This window comes from Rhinolophus sinicus, chromosome 5 (assembly GCF_057876585.1).
Source record: "Rhinolophus sinicus isolate RSI-liver-muscle chromosome 5, RSI-T2T, whole genome shotgun sequence".
Taxonomy (NCBI): Eukaryota; Metazoa; Chordata; class Mammalia; order Chiroptera; family Rhinolophidae; genus Rhinolophus; species Rhinolophus sinicus.
The window spans coordinates 75198253-75213296 of NC_142505.1; the positions used below are offsets into that span (position 1 = coordinate 75198253).

The 15044-nt window shown below is 37.0% G+C and overlaps 1 protein-coding gene across 11 annotated transcripts in view; it reads right to left on the reverse strand.

The window, feature by feature from the left end:
• The window catches only part of RAPGEF6 (Rap guanine nucleotide exchange factor 6), a 183036-nt gene that overhangs the window by 20828 nt on the left and 147164 nt on the right, over window positions 1–15044 (reverse strand). For 8 of the 11 annotated variants that reach the window (XM_074313473.2, XM_019756037.3, XM_019756030.3 and 5 more), the window contains 4 exons: window positions 10509–10720; window positions 8124–8247; window positions 5776–5799; window positions 2262–2482 (listed from right to left, as the gene is read on the reverse strand). In XM_074313473.2, the coding sequence (XP_074169574.2) occupies window positions 2262–2482; window positions 5776–5799; window positions 8124–8247; window positions 10509–10720 (581 nt within the window). The remainder of the gene's footprint in view (window positions 1–2261; window positions 2483–5775; window positions 5800–8123; window positions 8248–10508; window positions 10721–15044) is intronic. The other 3 variants (XM_019756032.3, XM_019756031.3, XM_019756041.3) reach the window with 1 other exon arrangement.

Consider the following 15044-nt stretch of genomic DNA (forward strand, 5'->3'; position numbering starts at 1 on the left):
TTTTCAGTCTTTAGTTTCGACATGTACCATTTTTACATGGCTGACACTATCCTTTTGTTTACATTAGTTTCAGGTGTACAAAACAATGTAATAGTTAGACATTTATACTCCTCACAAAGTGATAACCCCCCTCCCCCATCTATTGGCCCTCTGACATCTTATATAGCTGTTACAATTCCACTGACTCTATTCCCTATGCTGTACTCCACATCCTGTGACTACATATATATCTAGATACATATATCTATCTATATCTACATATATATGTATCTATATCTCTCTATATATATCTATATCTATATATATACAATTATAGTTGACATTCATTATTAGTCAGCTTCAGCTTCAGGCATCCACTGCAGTTGTCAGGCACCCACACCGAGGCTGACACTATCCTTCATAGTCCACGTGTGGTGGAAACTTCCCAGCTACCTTCCAAGTCTATATACATTGATTATTTTTAATGGCCATATACCATTCCTCAAATTGAGAAGGAAAGAGTGTGCCTAGGTATTCTCTAGTATTTCAGTATCTGTGGAATTTCCTTTTCACTGTAACAACATCTTTGTGTTAGCAGTTTTTTGGTGCATTATCTCACTGGAATACAATCCTAGTATTATAACCTCACAGGCAGGTTACTGTGAGGAGTAAATGACACTGTTTATAAAGTGCTTAGCATGGTTGTGGCATACAGAAAGCTCTCATTAGCTTTTATTGTTTTATCTGTTTCTCCTAATTTGATAGGTTTAATGTAGAAAGATCACAGGGATAAAACAAATTCCAAACGCTTTCTTGAGTTTTACATTTGGGAAAACAGATCTTGGATGAGGAGAACCTTGCTCAAATGGTAATAAATGAGACTCAAGTTATATCTCCATCTTTCATAGGTGTTCTTTCCATCACACTCCATTCCTTTTCCTATTGGTAGAAGAGTTCAAGATACTGTTTTTGCAACATTTACTGAATAGCTCATTATCTATTTATCTATCTATCCATCTATCTATCTATTTCAGGTGTACAAAACTACACAGTGATTAGACATTTACACACCTCACAAAGGTGTGTAACCCCAAGTCTACTCCCCACCTGACACTGTACATAGCTATCACAATACCACTGACTATATTCCCTATGTACTTTATATCCCGTGACTATATTTTTAAATTATAGTTGACATTCACTATTTTACATTAGCTTCAGGTGTACAGCGTAGTGGTTAGGCATTTATGTAATCTATGAAGTGATCCCCCAGATAAGTCTACTGCCCATCTGACACTATACATAGTTTTTACAGTATTACTGACTATGTTCTCCATGCTGTGTTTTACATCCCTGTGACTATTTTGTCCTTACCCTGTACTTTAAAATTCACTGTCACATTTAAAATCTTTAAATCAGTATTTGGTTGTATTTCCACTTTCTCTTTTCTTCTCTGTTGACATATTATTTTTTTATTTCTATGCAAATACCATACCATTTATCAATCTCAGGGCCAACCTATGATGGTTATCATTTCCCCTATCAATTAGAAACACAGAAATAGAAAATTGGAACCTTCCCCATCCTATATTCTGTCAACATTTTATCAAGTTCTATGATTCCTATTGGTATACACACACACACCCACACACACACACCCATTCATTTATAGTTTAAGAATCATCTTTATTTTGTTGTTCCAACAAATACAGTGTATTTTACCATCCCTGATTTCTCCTTTTACAACTCATGAATGCCTTGACTCAGACACACATGCATTGTTTTGTACTAAAAAAAAAAAAAAAGGAAAAAAAAATCATTGAGAATAGGCTCTCTTTCCCCATGTTTGTTATATGTTAACAATATCAGAATGCATCTGATTTTTCTTGTTTTACCTTATTTACTGACACCTATAATATACCTATTATCTATGTTTTAATTAAATTTCTTTTATTTTCTAGTTGGTAAATGTTATCTGTGACATTTTTTTACCCTTAATTTAGGGATGGAAGTAAAAATGTTCTCCAGTATAATGCTCCAGGTTTTACAAGACTTTATAATGCTTTTTAAAGACGAACTACTTATCCCTCCATTTCTTGCATCAGTAATCCTCAAGAATGGATGAGATTCAGTATCTGCTTAATAGGAGAACATGACGCATGGGCTATGTCAGAAATCTTTTGTGAGTGACAATTTTCTTGGAACTTCAGTCTAATACTAGAGAAATTAATTTCTATTTTATTGTGCTACTTAGTGTCACATAAAAGAAAAGCTGTACTCACAGGTCCCGTACGCAGGCTCCAACTGCAATGACATCATCTGGAACTTCTCCTCATCTGTCTCGACGTCCAGACTGGAGAGATACTGCTTCACCTTCCTTGCCATCTGGGCATCCTCATACAGCTTCTTAGCATTAAGCAGAGAGCTGCGTCGTGCCCTTTTTTTGTGAGCACCGCCCTGAACATCCAGCATGTTTGAGTTGGTGCTGCCTTGACTCAATGACCTGTAAGAAGATGGGAGATCAGAATAAGGGGCTGTAAAGATGAGAATTATGTACACATGGCAGGTTGGAGATTAAAAGAATGTTGTTCTGTTAATGCTACTGCATGCTGATGTAAATGAGTTAAAAGATGAAGAGCATTAATGCAAAGTAATATGGCACATATGGCAATGTTCTAAGTTTTAAGATTTGGCAACAGTGCAGAATTCAAAAGAACAATTCTCCCCTGAGCAATGAATTCCACCAGACTTGTGTTTGTGCCTATGTAACCCATGTCTGCTAGCATCATATAATATGACCCTAAAGTGGATAATCAATGAATATGTTACAGGAGTCAAACACCCCAAATTCCCACTAAGATATAGTGACAAGTAAAAGCATTCCTCTGGCCCTGGCCCACCCCCACTCTGAATAAATGGCCACAGCCCGAGTCAGGCCAGGTCCATCCTCAGCAGACCTCTGCACCGGGCTCTTCTGCACCGGAGTTTCTAGAGCATCTCTGCTTGCCTGTGCCACTGGACACACTATAGCCATCACCAGTTCCTGTCTACAGTAGGCCCAGTCTCTTAGCATGCTGACCAACATTGCCAGTAACCAGATTTTGGCCAAAATTCAGAAAGAACACCAATAAAAAACAACAACAGGACTTATACTCAACCCAATGTAGTCAGAAATGAAATACAAAGCTACTCAATGCTTCACTCACATACGGAATGGTTAGGTAATATGTGGGTGCTACGACTGGGGAGCTGGGACCTGGACCTTCCTTCTGCAATGTCTCTGATGTGATGGAACTGCAAGCTGGGCAGAAATAACCACAATTCAAACAAGCTAGAGCTTCGCTCAATTCTACTCTTTTTGGTAACCCCCTTCTACAGTGACTATATCTAGGAAAACAGGAAATGCAATGCTATTTGTCCTTTCTAACAAGGCTAGCAAACACAAGGTTCTAAGATGATCTTTATTTAAAGGCAGTTGCCACTTCAAAATAAAGGTATCTTTGGATTTTCTAAGTTAGCCTAATATTTACACAAAAATATTCTAAATATATCAACCACAGCCATACAATAATCTGTTCTTAGGTGCTCATATACCCAGTTTAAAATAGACACTAAAATCTTAATGTTTTCATTGTAAATTAAGTGAAACAAAGCTGTAAAAGTGTTACGGTGTTTTCCTTTCAGAATTTTAAGATCTCTGAAATAATGTGTTACATTTGCTGGCAACTTTCAATTGCTACTGGTGAAGCAGAAAATATGACGTGGTCGTCACTGCTTACACATTTAGAAACTTCAAAATTTGCAGAACGGTTTGGAAGAAAATCCAACGAATCACCGTTTTAACTTTCAGGAACCAAATGGTTATAAAGGTGGTAGTGAATCTGACAAGTTCAACAACATTCCCAAAGCAGGCGTGAAAAGGACGCTAGCTGTAAGTATTTGCAAAGCCAGCCTCAGAGCCCAGCACCAGTAGCTTTTACTTCTTTCACTACTTATTTTAAGAAGTGTTGCATTCCCAATACATTTGATGACACACAGGCAATACTGTCTGGGAAAAGAGAAACCCAGAAACTAATAACTAAAAATGATTTAGAAGATCCATATTCTGAATATGAAGTTTTAGAAAGACCTACCAATTTAATTTGCTTTTATTTTCCTTTTTATGAATGCAAAAGGGTGTTATGTGATAAAAATGCATACCTAAGTTTACATAACAGCTCTTTCATCAATTATACGTTTAGTGGTACCTAAAATAATTGTGTGTCCAATAACTGATGTCTGAGATTCAAAGAAATGCAGCAAAATCAAGTCCCAAAATTTAGGAGCAAATTTTAATACAAACATTTAATAAATTTATCTTAGTTTATATTCAAAGAGTGACATACCACAAATCTAAGACATACAAAATTTCTAATAAATGAAAACACTGTTATAAATGACAACAAAATGTCTTCTACTTTAAAACAGAAAACGCTCTGATGTAAAAATGGAAATACTTAGTGTCTGCTAGCATCGTACAGTGCAACCCTAAAGCTGATAATTGGAAAATGTGTTCTATAAGTCACTCAAACACCCCAAATTCTCACTAAGATATAGTGACCAAGTATTTTTCTTCGTAATAGTAATGCCAGGAATCAACTTCTATTTTCAGTGAGAAGGACCAGAAGAGACCAAGACATAAATGTGTAATATAGAAGAAAACACATGAGAAATATACAAGAAGGGAGGAAAAAGGAAATTCAAGTTCACCAAGCTTCAACAGAAAACAAGACCACAAATAAGACAGGACTCAAGTTAAAATAAGTGGCTCACAAAAAGTCCTTACATGTAATAAAAGTATCTAACTGCATTATTCACTAGAGTTTTAAAGTAATAAAATTCTTCTTAGGCAATCCCTTCATCCACAAAAACCATCTCTTTTTTCATCAAAAAAAACAATCAAAGGATTATATAGATGATTTATAAGATCCTAAACATTCTATGATTCTAAATAGATATCTAGCGATGTATAAGCATAGATCGAACTTATTTGGACAACAAAAGGTGGTAGTTTCTGATTTTATTACAATTTTAAGAGAGATATGGGAGTCTTTAATTAAAAATAGAAATTTAAAATTCAATCAATGCTTTGCGTTTTTAGTTTATTAGTGGATCTGAGGAATTAAAATCACTTATTTCAATTATTTACTAACTCAATTTTATCATATAGCTCAGATAAAGGTTGCCTCTTTTTGGAAAACTGATGGAAAAGTGTAACCTTTATAAACAAACCTCTTACCCATTTTCATACTTATATTTTTATAAAACATGGCATTTGAATAAAAGAAAATGATGTGGCCTCTGGAATCAAACTACTTAGGTTTGGATCCACCATTGGTCAGATGTAAGAATTTAGACAACTACGTCTTCCCCCACCTACACCATGGGAGTAACAGGATTTAATTTATAGGGTGGTTTGGAGATTAAATAATTCATATGAAGTGCTTAGAACAGTGTATGGCACATAGCAAGCACACAACAAGTATTTCCTATCACCACCATCATTTAACTGACCCTGCTAAATTAAAATCTAAAACAGACTTAATGGGACGTCAATAATCGAAAAGACAAAGAAAAAAAAAAAGCTGGTTCTATCACTACGTTCACCTTGTTAGCAAAAGGCCATTTGTCAGGAATGTAGGCTGCCAGGGTTAATAGAACGCATGCTACTTCATGTGCGTGCATTAATGAAAAGGATGCAGTCTATGTTAAGAGTTGCACAACCTCCATTCCAGTTGCATTCACCTCTACACTTACCCCAGACTCCGCCACCTCTTCTTCCTGTAAGCAAGAGCCACAAACATTGAAGCATGTGTTTGAATAGAAAAGCACAGAAAAAAGACAACAGTTGAGAGCCAGAAAAACTATGGAGACAGAATAGAACAGAAAAATTTCACTAGGAAAAAAAACGGTAGCTTAATAGTAAAATGACTTTAGTGGACTGTAGAGGAATAAAATGAATTATGATAGGCACTGCAGGCCAAAAACCCTACAATATTTTAAAAATATGCCTTTAGACAAATTATATTTTTAATGCCTAATTCATCTGGAGGCTTATGCTAATAAAAGCTTACGGAAAAACATTTATTTACTATAAATTGTGAATTCAAAGTGTTTAGGGAAAGAAACCTTAAATTAAGGAGTACAACTTTTAAACATTTTTTGGAAAGGATATTTGAGCTTATTTAAGTGACTGGATGAAGTTATAAGGAACAATGATTTATAATTTAATTTTTAAGTGCAGAAATTTCTCTGACAATGTGTTTTATTAGTAATTATGACCAACAAATTCAACTTAAAAAGTAATTAAAGATATGTAAAAATTTTTACAATACTGTATATCCTTATAGTACAATTGGACTAAATATTGTTTTTTATTTTTATTCTTATTAATTTATTCATATTTTTGCCCCCCCCCAGCCTCAGCGCACCCCAGGCCTGCACCCACTGAGCTCCAGTGCAGGTGGCCCGAAATTGTTTTTCAGTCAGCAAATTGCCTACTGTTAAAATTAAAGGGGTTACTTTGTCCACACAACATAAAGTGCACCACAAAACAATTATGTTCTTAATGAAAGCTAGCACATTTCAGCACTGGCTGACAAAAGTTCAATCCAATCTAATTATACATGTTTTATTTTCTTCTATACTGTATTCTACTTAGCCCAGGCCATTCATTCACAAGAAAACAGCCAAGTTTATTAATTTCTTCCTCAGTATTTTCATTCTTTGCTCATTTCTGAAGCATAGTCGGCACTAGACCTGCTGGTCTAGCAGGTCACAAATTCATGCCTTCATGCTAACATACATGAGAAAATGAAGGTCCATGTGAGATGCCAGGGCCCCTGTACGGGGACACGCAACAAGAACAAGAACTTAAAAAACAAAGAAAACAAACCTTCCTCCAGGTTTGCTTTGGTCCCTGGTTCTCACTGTTTTCTATCTCCACAATGTTGAGCAACGATCTACCTCATTACATGTGGTGCTTCTCAGGGGAAGAAGGGGGATGGGTAGGGAAGAGGAAGTCTGACACACCCCTTCCTCCATACTTTGAGGCTCTCTAAACTAGAGCAACTATCAGATCAACTACTTACAAAAACAAAGACTTCTGAACAGTGATTTAAACAAAAATAAAAAAACAAAAAACCAACCCTGACACACACAGATACTGTTTGGTTACAAAAATTCCATCACCGATTTTTAAAGAACCAGTATTTCTGTTTCCTTAGTAGACTACACTTTTTTAAGCCACAGGAATTGTGTTGGCCTCTGTAAATATTTCATTTTTAAAGTTCTTATGTACTGAAGCTATGCACATAGGCCCAGAAGAAAATCAGACCAAAAATTAAAGCCCTAATGTTTATTTACCTTGAAAATTACAATGATTACTGGGAACAACTTCGCAACGTACTTTCTGTAAGTTTCATATAATTTGAGGAAGGCTTTATTATTATAATTAAAAATGAATTTTAAAAAGCATTCTTAGAAGATCAGGTTAATATAGAATAAAATAATATTTACCATTTCTTTTATTAAAGATGGAACATGTTAAAATTTGCACTAAGTTCTGTTAAAGAACTTACAAATAAATAGCAGTATTATGACTTGAGAAAAAGAATATATTTTAGAAGAAGTATGACTTAAATGGAAATAGAACTTAAAAATATTTAGTAAAAATAAAAGACATATACACACTAATACTATAGAAATTAGGTTAGAAACCAGGTGAAAGCATTTGTCCTCTCTGATAACTTCAGTAAAGATCAGCAATTTTCTTCCATGTAAGTTAGCTGATATTTTAAGTAACTAACAATACAGAACTATCTATGTACTCAAAAGCAATGCAGAACTAGGGCTCTTATCTCAGCCAATTATGTAATCCTGGCCATATCACCTAACTGCTCTGAGCTTCTAGTTTCCTCATGTAAAAGAAAGGCCAGTATCACCCATCTTTAAGGGTTCCTGTGGTAAATGATTACCCTGAGGGTGTGTAAAGCACTTTGTACAGCACGCGACAAATGGCAGATGGTCAATAAAGGGAAATCAGGATTTAACTGCATCACTCCTGATGCCGTTCTGTAACACTTTCACACACTTCGAGGCCATACCTCTGTCGGAACATCATAGCTGGGTCCATGTTAGCAGAAGTCATTCGAATAACTTGACGGATTTCCTTGGCAATCATTCTTAGCTTCTCAAAATTTACTAAACCATCTACTTTGGAGTCATTTCCTATGGAATAAAAGTTTTTAATTTTCAAAATTGGATAAAGGTAGCAGAAGTCAAGTTATTATTCTTGGGGTTATAAGACCCTTCTTTCTCAAACTGCCACTTCAGCTTTTAAGATAAACCCACTGATTGTCCCACCCTGCTCCCAGGGAACGACCTATTGGGAGGAGTTGTATTCCTAGAAAGTAATGATTAGGAATACTGGAAAGTGATAAATAGCATAGCATCTAAAACCAATTTCATTATGCTGTAAAATGTGTCACTCCTCAAATCCAATTCTCCAGGTGCTCAGCCACTCTCAGGCAGGTACTGCATCTGTTCTTTTGAGCAGCAGGTTACAGCACTCGAAAACTTAGGTTTTAGCCAGAGGTCACAAAGCATGACCTTTGGGCTTAATTAACCCGGTATGTTTTCTTTGATTTACAATACTTAAAAAAATTGTTAAATGACTTGTCAACATTTAGGACATAGAATATATTCCAGGAAAACAAGAATTTCTGACTTCTCTTGAAGGAAAAAAGGAGGGGTTCGCTGGGGGATTAAATAGTAGGTGTATTTTCCCAAATGGCAATAATTAATTAGAATTAAGAGGTGGCTGTCTCAGAGGGGTAAACAGTTTACAGTCTGCCACTCACTTTCCCTCTCCCAGAATTTGAATTTATAATCATGACTATAACCATTTAACACAAATTCGCTTGTTCATAAGGTTTCATAATTTTTGTTTCTGTTAAGTAGTTGTCTAAGAAAACATTCACATGATTTTCAAAATGGTCTTCCTTTAAGAAGGGAGGAGACCAGACTTAGCCTATTTGCTGGCTTACTCAGTTCAAACCACAAGGCAAAACAATTTATGTTCAAAGGGCCATGTGTCTAGTGCAGTGTGGTTTTTTTCCACACCTGTCTTTAACAGCATGACCCCATTCAGCTTCCATGGCAGCCCCTGAGGTGCCTCTGTGGAACCCCAAGTCCCTGAAGCCAAGTCTGAGAGCCACATGGGCCTGGCACACATGGTGGCCCCTTCTCAGAGTACACAGCACCTATACACTGGACATATGAATTGTTCAGGGTCCCAGCACGAGCCGGAAACAAAATGATCAGGAAAAACACTTTCAAGTCACATGAACTTATTTTGAGGGAGCATGTCAGTGCATCATAGTATCTCCATATGAAAAAGGAGTGAGAATGGGGGGGCGGAGGAAGGGAACAGTTTAAGACTAGGCAATCTGGAAAACCCTTCTGCTGAGAAATACTAGAAAATTTGGACAAAAATAGAAAAAAATAAATGTCTGGGGGCATCAAAAAGGTATCAAGGCAGTGAAGCTCTGAAAGAAGAATGAAGATCTGGGGCAGGTTTAGCATTTCCCAGTGCCTGACTCGGGACATCTGCTAACTTCAGAAAAGGGGGATGCTGAGCTGAAAAACTGAGCAGCACCACCCTGACTTCCGAGGTTAGAGGAAACAACTTAAGTTCAGGTGAACCTCCAACACTTTGGGTTGGGATCCTGAAGGGCTATATCCTGGGACTAAGAATGAACGGAATGTAGACTGGGATAAAAGTTCGCTACTGTCTCATACTCTTTTCTGTATTTCTCATCTTTTTGTCTCACCATTCTGGATATTTTCAACCTATTGTCCAATTTATTAATTCTCTCAACTATGTCTCATTTACCGTTAAATTTATCAGTGAGTTCTTAATCCAGTTATTGTTTTTTCAGTTTCACAATTTACATTTATTTTTTTTATCTTCATGTTCTCTGCCAAAGTTCTCAGTGTTGTTTTTCTTGTATCTTTGCACATATTCAAAGTAGTTATTTTAAAGTCTCTTAACACAAATTCGCTTGTTCCCAGGCCCATGTGGCTCTGTCTCTGTAACTCCACAATCAGGATCCTTTGTGGGTCCCTGTCTGTTGTCTTTTTTTTCCTTTGCGTTTTAATCATGTTATCTTTTCTTCTGATGGCCCTGATTATTTCTGACCAAATGGATGTGGTGTATAAAAAATTATAGAAATAATTTGAGGTTTCAGACGATGCTTCATTCAACCAGAGAATTAAAACTTGCTTCTGCCAGGCAGCTAGGGGTGCAACCAATCCAAAATTACCTTAATCGCATTTCCTGCACTTAACTGGGTAAAGCTTTAGTAATATATAATTATTTTAGTGATATATAATCATTAGGGTGAAAAGATGTATTAAATATAATGAATCACAATTCTGTAGAATTAGCTAAAGCTAAACGTGCTAATTTTCAAATAACTTTTAAATACCTTCATGTAGAAATGTCATATCTTTCTTGACAACGGGGAAGAGGGGGATAATTGGAGGCTGCATGCTTTGACTACTAAGAATATTTCTATACTTTGCCATGTTTCTAGATGGATCAAAGAGGTCTTGTAGATCTTGCAGGTGTTTCTCATACTTGCTTGGTAACTTTTCCCAAGTACCTCTGAGTCGGGCTACAGATGCCAGGTTCAAGCCACTGCCAAAGATAAGAAGAAAAACATTAAAAAGGGACCCGTAAAAGAGAGGACTCGGATTAGTAACTTGCATACACCAGGTTTCTCTAATAAAGCTAAAAGAAGCAGGGACATATTGCAATGTGTTCAAATAGAGGAGAACCAAGGAATAATAAATAAAAAGCACTCCTTGATCTTAAAAAAAGGGAAATCTTCTTTCAGAGGAACTATATTACTGGGCCTATAGTTGTAGACCTACAGCCTTTATTTTATAGTTTGCATGTAAGTGACAAATAATAATTCCATAAAATAGACATTTAACTAAAAAAAAAAACAAACTTTGGGTATCACAATGTTTTTCATTTGTTTTACTTAGAAGTAACTTGATGGAGACATTATCTGTTTACGAGTGGCTTAAGTAATGCTGAACATAAATGTTACATAATAATCGAGGCAGGTTCTGGGGCTGAGGCTGCCTCCCTTCTCTGAGATGCTGTCCACTCACATCTCTGATTACGATACTTCTGTATCCTTAGGTTCTAATCATGTCCTCTGGGCCTCCATGTATTCAACGTCTCCTCTTTTTTATAGGATTTTAAACATGCTCAGAAGTCCTAACTTGAAAAATAATTCGTGCCAATTAGGTTGCAACTCCTGCCCACTCCTTTACCTCTGTACTACCATCCATAGTTCTCCAAAGCAGGTAACTCACCCTGAAGGCAGAACAGCAATCCCCTGTTTAGAACAATACAACAGAGTCTATAGGCAGATAGAATTAGGTGGGGCTGGACTCTGTTCTTTAGCAGGGAGTGGCAGGGAAAGGAAGATGAAAACAGTACACACAGTGATAGAACATCTTGGTGAGGAGCCACTTAACAGTGAGACAGGAGAGAAGGGAGAAACTCTGGGTTGTAAGCAGCCTAAACCTGCCATCTCCATTTTCTGGAAAGAAGTACAGGGTAAAACAGTTCCCACAAAGCTCAACTCCTGCTAGCCTGGAACACTGCCCTGGCTCCTCTCCATGTGGACCTCCTGCAGACAGTTGGTACAGAAAAACTCATTTCATTTAAAACAAAGAATGAACACAGGATATGTATAACAAGCTGCTATAAGGAAAAACAATTAATTAAGGAACTAAAGCAGAAAAATGTTGCCAACAAGTAAATAAAAACTAGGACTAATCAATGACCTACACATGATTTCAAATGAATTAGTAAAGTAAATAATGAGTTTAATGTAGTGAGATAAGAGCTAAGGTAAAATATAAGAGAAGTTGATTTAAAAAATTATGAAGGTTCAGGGAAAACAATGGAAGACAAAATAAAACCAACAGAGAAGTGAAGGCCACACTGGAACTTACATAAACAAAAAAGGACACTGCTAAAATGTTGTGCAAATGACACGGAGGAAAGGATTAATAAAAGCAATTCAATGGAAATGGACAGAGTTGAAAATCATGAGAAAGAAAATGCTATGGAAGACAAAGGAGATATGAAATCTGTATAATTGGTATCTTTGAAGGAAACAAAAATAATGGAACTCAAAAAATATTCAAAGGTAAAATTTGAGTAAACTTTCCAGAAACAAAAGAACTGAATCTATAGACTGAATAGGTACCATATTTCCAGAAAATCTGATACAAACTAAAAAAGATGGAGAAACACCCATGTAAAAGATAAATGACTTCAGAGATAAGGAAAAGAATCTGGGAGTAATCTCAGAAACTTGAACCATTACATAAAATGTTGTGGAGCTAATGTCTATGAAGTTTCCAAGAAATAAAACGTGAGACAAGAATTTTAAAGCCAGACAAACTGTCACTGAAGTTCAAAGGCAACAGAAAGACACTCTGAATATACTCAGGAAATGTAATTCCCACAAGCCCTTCTTCAAGAAATGACTAAAAGACAAACTTCAACCAAGAGATGACTGGAGAGAGTGATGTCAGCATCATGGCAGTACATGACGTCTCTTGTTGGCATTTATCTATGAACAGAAGTGCCTCTGTGGGCGCTGTGGGGCAGCACCATACTCCAAGGGAGCTGGGAGGACCTCGCCCACGGGTGCACCAGGTCCTAGGCAGACAGACTTTGGTACTGATTATGGAATCTACAGGAGACTGTGACGTGGTTCCAGCTCCTCAGTTGTGCCGGGAACGCCTCAGAACACTGGTTTGGTCAGTCACTTACAGACAAGAGAGCCTATGTGGAAGTCCAGGTTTGCAGAGAAGTTCAAGCATTCCGTTGAAGTAAAACAAAACAAAGCAAAACAAGAGTTTGGATGCACTGGAGTGAGTAAAAGGAATAGCTTGACTTTGCTGGCATCACCCCCCGCAAGGTGGCACAACTTAGGGCTAAACTTGATGGCCTGTGATTTCTCCCACAAGGGGAAGGGGCAGTGAATGCTTGGTTTTCCTAGCTGTGTGGAGTGCTGCCAAAGACACTCATTTCTCTCTTGCAGCATACAGAGCATTAAAGTGAAAGCTCCATGACTTTGGGGAGGCAGCAGATCAGGAGAGTGAGATATAAGATTCCTGGAGGGCATTAGAGGGATGCAGTCCCTCCTGAATGCCTCTAGACTCCAACAGAAAGCCTGCTCAGAAGACAAGGGGAAAGCCTCACCCATCGATTCCCCCAACTGACCCATGGGCACCTGCAGTGCACTGTGGACCAAACCCATACCTCCCCCCACCTCTGCTGCTGGCTCCCTGACAGCAAGCTCTGGTAGAGAGGGAGCACACACAGCAAACAGGCCAGAGTCCACAGGCAAAGGAGAAACCACAAACTTGAACGGTAGGCCACCCTCACAAAAACAAGAGCGAAGCTATAAACAACTGATACGGCGCATTGTTGGATCTAGAGAAGACATACAAGCTTCACAATTCTGCCAAAAGAAGGAGCAGAAAGCATGGAAGACATGTACTCATACAACAGCTCGGTTTCAGAATCCATAGCAAGGCTGATGAAAGGGTGTTTTTTTTTCCATCCTGAAGACAGCAGAAATTGGAGGTAGTGACTGCTACCTCAAAAAAAAAAAAAAAAAAAAAAAGCAATGCAGAACTTAAATTAACATGAAAAATCAAGAAAACATGACTTTGCCAGAAGTTCACAATAATTTTCCAGTAACCAAACCCAAAGACATGGAAATCTATGATTAACGTGACAAATAATTTGAAATAACTATTTTAAGAAAACTCAATAAGCTACAAAACACAGAAAGACAATTTAATGAAATCAGGAAAATAATAATCAAAATGAGAAATTTAACAAAGATATAGAAATCACACACACACACACAAAATCAAACCAATATTCTGGAGCTGAAAAATTCAATGAATGAAATGAAAAATGTAATAGAGAGCATCAACAAAGAGAAGAATCAGTGAGGCAGAGGACAGGAATTTTGCAATGACCCAGTCTGAAGAGAAAAACGAATGAAGAGTGAAGAAAGCCTACATAATCTGTAAGAAACTATCAAACAAACAAACAAACAAACAAACAAACAAAACAAAACCCAATATCTGAATCACTAGAGTTCCAGAAGGAGAAGAAAGGGAGAAGGGGGCAGAAAGCCTATTTAAAGAAATATGGCAAAGAACTTCCCAAACCAGAAGAGATCTGGACATCCAAGTTTATGAAGCTTACAAAGCACCCTATTATTTCAATCCAAAACAACTTTCTCCAAGACACAGTATAATAAAACTTTCAAAAATCAACGAGAGAGAGAGAGAGAGAGAGAGAGAGAGAGAGAGAGAGAGAGAGAGAGAGAGATTTCTAAAGGCACCAAGAGAAAAAAAGACTAACCTACAAAGGAACCCTCACTAAGCTATCAGCAGATTTCTCAGCAGAAATCATATAGGCCGGGAGAGAATGGGATGATATATTCAAAGGGCTGAAAGAAAAAAATTGCCAATCAAGAAAACTCTATCTGGCAAAGTTATCCTAGAGAAATGAAAGAGGACTTTCCTGAAAAACAAAAGGTGGGGGAATTAATCAGCACTAGACCTGCATGAAAACATACAACACTCTGATAAAGGTAGATACATAAATTCAGAAAAATCTCAATACCGTAATATGATGGTGTGTTAACCACTTGAGTATCAAGGTCAAAAGACAAGAGTATCGAAAATAATTACAGCTCCTGTAATTTGTTAATGGATACACACTATAAAAAGGCAAATTGTGATATTAAAAACATAAAAGGGGGGAGTAAAAGGGTAGAGTTTTGTATGTGATTGAAGTTGTTATCAGCATCAAATAGACTGTTATAAAATGTTGTATGTAAGTCTCATGGTAACCACAAAGCAAAAACCTATAGTAGGCTCCCAAAAGAAAAAGAAAAGGGAAT